Source organism: Ammospiza nelsoni, chromosome 1, assembly GCF_027579445.1.
Source record: "Ammospiza nelsoni isolate bAmmNel1 chromosome 1, bAmmNel1.pri, whole genome shotgun sequence".
Classification (NCBI taxonomy): domain Eukaryota; kingdom Metazoa; phylum Chordata; class Aves; order Passeriformes; family Passerellidae; genus Ammospiza; species Ammospiza nelsoni.
The window spans coordinates 5,814,112-5,821,520 of NC_080633.1; the positions used below are offsets into that span (position 1 = coordinate 5,814,112).

Consider the following 7,409-nt stretch of genomic DNA (forward strand, 5'->3'; position numbering starts at 1 on the left):
GACTGATTGCGAACCAGAGGTTTTGCACATAACAGGTTTGTGACTCATCACTGTGTCTTTGTCAAGTTCACATGCTCACCCTGAGCTCAGCTTAGGAACTATAAACTACATTTTTTTAAGAGACCCTTGGTTGTGCTCTTCTGTGCTTGGGCATTCCCTATAGACTTTCCTGGAGTGATTGATCCAAGTGCTGTTTAAATTAAAACTGGCCTAGGTGGAACTTTGTTCCATTGCTGCTCAGACATTCTTGTGTTCCTGTCTTACTGAGATAGATAAAAATAAAATAGAGAATAAGAACTGTAAGCACAATTATAATTTTTGAAATCTGATAGCAAGCTAACTCAGAGGAAAGAGTCACTTCAACTTTGAAAGATTTTACTGCATTGATTTACAAAACTGTAGCCTATTAAAAAGTACTTTGCTCAAATTATTGTTTCAAATAAAGTTCTTTCAGAAAACAAAAGTGTTTTCCTGTAGAACATTAGATTTTCTTTTCCCATCACAAGAGCACATTTATTTATTATTTTTTACTGAGGAAGAATAAAACTGAAAACTCTGTGGTTGCAATCTTGACACTGTGAAGACAGAGAGAAATGTCATTAAATTAATTAGCAGAATGTATCCAAATTTCCATGTCTGGAGTAAATTTTGATATTGAAACAGGTAATGTCATACTTTATGTTTGTTATGAAGAATGTGTGTGGGACAGTCTCCAAAAAACCTTTACAAAGCTTTTGAATTTTTCTGCTTGTCCATCAAGTCTTTCTTTGCTACCTCACAGATGAGTTCACTGCCTTCACCGTGAAACTCAAAGAAATATTCCCACCATTTCCTTACCCAATTTTTTCAAAGCCATCTGTTATGTCTTAGCATACATTTAAAATCTGCATAGACACTTTTCTGTGGCTGTACAGCACCTAGCACAGGAAATGTACCTGGCTTATGCTTATAAACCCCAAACACAACCATAATCCACTAAAAATAAATGAAGCAAATTACTAGTGGAGAATTATTACTGATCCTTTTAGGAACTACTTTTGACAGTCTTAAATATGGTGCTCTGCACAAGTGCTCACGGATGAATACTTCGGAAGTTTTATGTTAATAAAGTCTAAAACAAAGAGTCAAGATAACAAAGATATTGTTCAGGGTCCCCCTGACAGCTGTGACCAGCATGACTGTGACCATTTACATAGAAAACATCAGGTTTCTGTTTGCAGAGATGACTAAGTGACTGCTTACACATACCTGGGCTTATCCTTTTTTCTGAAGCATATTTTTCCTCTCCCTTTTTATCCAAGGTGGTGGTCAATGCCCTCCTGGGAGCCATCCCTTCCATCATGAATGTTCTGCTTGTCTGCCTCATCTTCTGGCTCATCTTCAGCATCATGGGAGTGAACCTCTTTGCTGGGAAGTTTGGGAAATGTGTCAATATGACAGATGAAAATTCCAAATTTGTGGTCAACATCACGAACAAAACAGACTGTTTGATGTATAACGGCACTGGGGAAATATTCTGGGTCAATGTTAAAGTCAATTTTGATAATGTTGGCTCTGGCTACCTGGCTCTTCTTCAGGTGGTAAGTGCTGCTTGTCCTCAGTAGCCAGCCCTTGTCAGATGGGCTTGACCTTTTGTTAATTCCTAATTCATCTCTGAAGGTGATGCAGGGAGTGGGATGTCCTGCAGCTTGCTCCCCCTTGTAGCTGGCAGTTCATGCACACTAATGGGAAAATGGGGACAGAAAAGACCCTGCCCTGACTTTCCAGGTGATAAAGGAACATCTGGTGGGCAAGTGCTCTTGCAGCCTCCAGCAGTTCCATGATCCTAGAGTCCATCTCAGAAGGAATTCTGGGGCAAATAATGACCTTTTCTGTAAAAATATGGATTTATTCAGCCATGAGGATCTCATGGCCTTAGTGCCATGCTGATGAAGGTTTGCTCTGCCAGAATCCTAGGATAAAGTGTTCTGTCTCCCCATTGAGAGCTTTCATATCCTATGAGGCTGAGAATGCCACTCACAGCAGCCAGAGCTGGGTGCTTTGTGCCTGTGAACATAGCAAAGGCTCTTGCTGCAGTCAGTGTCATTCTGATACTGCAAATTATGTGAAGACTTTCAAGGTCAAAGTTCAACACATTTTCCATAATCTCTCATTCCAGGCAACATTTAAGGGTTGGATGGACATCATGTATGCAGCAGTAGATTCACGAGAGGTCAGTCATTTCATTCAAGCCATATTTTTTGAGAGTGTTGCTGCTTTCTGCAAATGCAGTATTCATTTTGCACTTCCACATCTGCTGTTTGTCAGTGCTAAATACTACCAGTAATTATTTTCTGTCAGGTGATATAAACATTTAATCTGCAAATGACTTATCGTATCCTAAAGCTCCTCTGTTGCAACGGGGAAAGTGTTTCAGCTCTAGATCCACCCACTTAAACAGAACAAAGTGGTATGACTTAGTAAGGAAAGAAATTGAAATGTAGAGGATGCCTTAATTTAATCTGGAGTTCAAAGGAATGAAAGAATTTTTAAAGTATTTTCATATTATAATATTAGCAATATTATATATGAAAATATAAAATAATATATAAAATATGAAAATACTAATAATAGTATTTTCATATATTGATAAGGTTTTGTGTGTTTAAATGTTTTTCTTCTTTGTTCTTCAATTTGAAAAGTTATTTTTTCTTCTCCCAATTTTGTTTTTATTAATAATAGCCATCACAGAAGTTTTTTGCTAAGAAGATAAAAAAAAGCAACAACATATCTAGGCCAAGAATTTTAATGGCAAGAGCTTGGAATTTGACTTCTAAATTGTTTGTTTGATTTTTCATGTACTGAAAAATTTACAGCTCCTGTTCTTATTGGAAGGAACTGCAATGGTGCTTCTGCAATGCCTGTGGAAATCATGTCAAAATATTCAAACAAAATTTTGTGTTGTGCACTATTGGTATTTTTAAATTATACCACTTTTGTTACAATTAGCAGAAAGTCCGTAAATCTTAGTTTCTCCTGGAATCAATTTTTGAGAGGAGCTTCAATATGAAGATTATTCTCAATTGGGCCCATGTTGCTGTATTGTTATTTCTCAAGCTGCTTCTCATTCTTGCAGAAAGATGATCAGCCAGAAATGGAGTATAATCTCTATATGTATCTCTACTTTGTGAACTTCATCATCTTTGGGTCTTTTTTCACCCTGAACCTCTTTGTTGGTGTAATCATTGACAACTTCAACCAGCAAAAGAAAAAGATAAGTGTATTGGTTGTGCTTTACAGAACAAGGTCCTATACACGGAATCTAAAACTTCTATTGGCATTTACCAGAGCATTAATAATTAAATTACAAGAAATAACTTTCTCCTTTCTTATTCCTTGTAACCTGAACACCTAGATCTTCCCCAAACATTTAAAAGCTTCTTAAAATTTCACTCCTTTTGGGGAACTCAAATGACCAGAGACTCATTATTTCGAATGCGGTCTGCTACAGATGCTCTGATGAGTGGTTTGGATATTCAGCAAGCCCAGCATGAAAGCCCAGAGAAAAATTTGGATTTTCAGCAAGCCCCGGGAAAGATTTAATCTTGTCCATGGTTTTTGTTTGCATGCCTTTTGGGTGAGCTCAGTTTCACACCAAGACTTCTACTCCGTGAATGGCTGGTTTGTGCCACTGAGTTTTTGGACACAGTTACTTGATATAAGAGCCAGTAACAGCAAGATGTAAAAAAGGAAGGAATGTCAGTTTCCAGAATTTTAGACATTTTAAGTACAGTAGTTTTGCTCTTCACCAGATAACAGTGACATTTCTTTGTATACTTAGGTGGGGAAGATATCTTCATGACAGAAGAACAGAAAAAATACTACAATGCAATGAAAAAGTTGGGATCCAAGAAACCTCAAAAACCCATTCCAAGACCCTTGGTAAACAGAATTCTTCACTGGGCAAATGCATTGCAAAAATGCAATTTAATTCACTGGAAAGTACAATGTATTTATATATTACATATAAAATAGTCTAATTGTCTTTACATTGATACTCGCACAGTTCTCTAAAGTCAGTTCCACACCAACAAGTGGACTGAATTATTTTACAGGTTAAATATTTATTAAGTTCTCTGCATAAATATTTTTGGGTTTTATATTCTTGGAAGCGATAAAACTTCAGGATGGGAAGAGATTTTTATTGTCATTGTAATACTCTGCCTTTCTCCAATTTCTCCAACTTCATTGCAGCTGAGTGACTTTGTGACATAAAAATTGGTAATGTTAGAAACATGTATGGATGGGTACTCCTTATTTTCATAACTGATGTCAGAAGTATTCTTTTTGCTTTCTAGAACAGATACCAAGGTTTCCTTTTCAACATTGTAACATCCCAGATGTTTGATGTTGTCATCATGGGTCTCATCTGCCTCAATATGGTCACAATGATGGTGGAAACGTATGAGCAAAGTGAAACAAAGACAAACGTCCTCAGCAAAATCAATATACTCTTTGTTACCATCTTCACTGCAGAATGTGTGCTGAAATTGCTGGCTCTGAGGCAGTACTATTTCTCAAATGCCTGGAACATATTTGATTTAGTTGTTGTTATTATGTCACTTGTTGGTAAGTAAAACTGTCTTGAAAATTATTTACTATGTAAATGATTATTATTTTTAGAAAGAAAAAAAATTAGTTAAAATTTATTAACATCAAATAATCATTGAATTGTAAGTCATAATACTATAAGGTCTGAAGGAAAAAATAAACAAGCCCTCTCAAGATTATATTAAATAATATTAAATGAGATTCAAAGCAATTCCTTTAGTAAAAGTGTGTATATATTTTATAATGGTTCTTTAGGGTTTTTTTTTCCTCATCTGAAATACAGAATGAATAACTCATCATAGCAGTATCATATTACATGATAATTTCCATTGTCACAGATTTAGTACCAGCTAAGAAATACTCAGATCAATTATTGGGTTTTGTCATCTGTGTTTTTGACAGATGACTGAAATATATAGAAAAATGGGAATACTAGAATATGTAGAGTGGGAAGACTGGAATTAGATTATAGCCTGTAGAATTCAGGCATTGCTGACTGACAATAAGGGTTGTCACTTTGTAACACAATAGACAAGATCACAAAAAATGTATTAGTTTTTACATGCAGAGATTGCAATGGAAGAATGGGGTAAAAAGCTCTGTTGCAAATTTGAGCTTCTTGCCAATTTAACTATTCCCAGGGCTAGTACTGCCCTAGCAAGAGGCATTTAGGGCAAGAAGGATATTTCAGTTCTTTACTATGACTCGTGTCTAGGGTAAGTAAGAGTCCAGTAAGATTGTGGCTCTTCCTTGAGAAATTAGGTTTCTGGATTGTAAACACAGAAAAAATTATCCAAAATGGCTGCACTTAGAAAAGACAAGCCTCTTCTAATGTTACTAGGTGTCATTTATTTCATTCAAACAAAGAAAAAACAACATCCGTGTGTAGCTCTGTCCCTGAATAAACCAAAAACCATTGTAGAGTGGCATGCACATCTTCTGTGTTCATCACTCTGTTTGCTTCTACATATCATGCCTATATTTAAATTACTTTGACATTGCATTATATCTTGTTTTCTTAGTTTAGCTTTGTAGTGTCAGTATTTGAAGACAAATGTAGAAGGTAACTTGAATCTGCTGAAGTATTCATGCAACCAGAGTCAAAGAAAACCATCAGTCATCAAGTGTCAGCTGATACAGATATTTAAAGTTGTGCACAGAAAGTTTCTTGTCATCTTCTGTGCAACAGGGACTGTTCTCTGATGGCTGAAGAATGTGGTTCATAATTGCTGATTTAAACAACTATTATTTCAATTCAGCTTCTCCTAAAACTTATTCTGGTGGGGCTTAGCAAACACACATCAGATATTTTTTGAACTGTGAATATATTATCATTCCAGCGTCTTGACAAGGAAAAATATTATATTCTAATGAGTTGTTATCTTCTCCTTTTCAGCCTTGCTGCTTTCCAACATTGGCAAAGCCTTTGAACATTTCTTACCACCCACACTCTTCAGAGTCATTCGCTTGGCCCGGATTGGCCGGATCCTGCGACTCATCCGGGGAGCCAAAGGAATTCGAACTCTGCTCTTTGCCTTAATGATGTCCCTTCCTGCTCTGTTCAACATTGGCCTCTTGCTGTTCCTGGTCATGTTCATTTATGCCATTTTTGGCATGGCTAATTTTGGCTATGTGAAGATGGAAGGTGGCATTGATGACATGTTCAACTTCCAAACCTTTGCTAACAGCATGCTCTGTCTCTTCCAAATCACCACGTCAGCTGGCTGGGATGGTCTTCTCGACCCCATTTTAAACACTGGGCCACCATATTGTGATCCAACAATAAAAGATGAAGTGGGTGAATGTGGTAAACCTGCCATAGGTATTATTTATTTTGTAAGTTACATCATTATATCTTTTCTCATTGTGGTAAACATGTACATAGCCGTTATTATGGAGAACTTCAATGCTGCCACTGAGGAAAGTGCAGAGCCTTTAGGGGAAGATGATTTTGATATCTTTTATGAAATCTGGGAGAAGTTTGATCCTGAAGTAACTCAGTTCATAACTTTCTCTGCACTTTCAGACTTTGCAGATGCTCTGCCCAAGCCCTTGCGTGTACCAAAACCAAACAAAGTTGAACTCACGGCAATGGACCTGCCTGTGGTCAGTGGGGACAAGATACACTGCTTGGATATCTTGTTTGCTTTCACCAAGAGGGTGTTGGGAGATTCTGGAGAGCTGGATACTCTGAAAGTACATATGGAGGAGAAATTCATGGCTGCCAATCCATCAAAACAATCCTATGAGCCAATATCCACTACGCTCAGCCACAGGCAAGAGGAAGCGTCGGCCACGGTGATCCAGCGTGCCTACAGGAGCCACCTGCTCCAGCGCTCCCTCAAACAGGCTTCCTACCTGTACCAGCACAGAACTGGCAGCTCTGACACTCTTGGAGATGATGCTCCAGAAAAAGAAGGACTCATTGCATCTATGCTGCGTGCAAACTACGGCAGGGGTCCTAACAGGTCTGAAACGTCGTCCTCAGTGTCCATCCCTCCGTCGTATGACAGTGTCACAAGAGAGAGTAGTGGCAATCTTGTGCTTGAGAATGGAGAAATAATGGGCAATCAACAATCGCCAGACTTTAAGTAGTTAATTGGTGACAAAGCTGTTAAGGATAGTTTTAAATTTTCACAGATGATGATATTATAAATACATGTCAGCAGAGGCAGCCTCCCTATGAAACCAGGCCTGTTGATTATGGCAGCTGAGAATCATGGCCTTTGGCTCTGCTGTGTTCAGTTTTCTTCAATATTTTCCTATTCAGAGAAAGGTTTTGTATCTGTTTGATCAATGGCATCTCACTGCAAAGTGTG

General features: G+C 37.7%; 1 protein-coding gene across 1 annotated transcript in view; it reads left to right on the forward strand.

The window, feature by feature from the left end:
• The window catches only part of LOC132087455 (sodium channel protein type 5 subunit alpha-like), a 33,619-nt gene extending 26,434 nt beyond the window's left edge, over positions 1-7,185 (forward strand). The window contains exons 22-27 of the mRNA XM_059465799.1: positions 1,302-1,580; positions 2,159-2,212; positions 3,116-3,257; positions 3,821-3,921; positions 4,338-4,608; positions 5,987-7,185. Of these exons, the coding sequence (XP_059321782.1) occupies positions 1,302-1,580; positions 2,159-2,212; positions 3,116-3,257; positions 3,821-3,921; positions 4,338-4,608; positions 5,987-7,185 (2,046 nt within the window). The remainder of the gene's footprint in view (positions 1-1,301; positions 1,581-2,158; positions 2,213-3,115; positions 3,258-3,820; positions 3,922-4,337; positions 4,609-5,986) is intronic.
• The last annotated feature ends 224 nt before the right edge of the window (positions 7,186-7,409 follow it).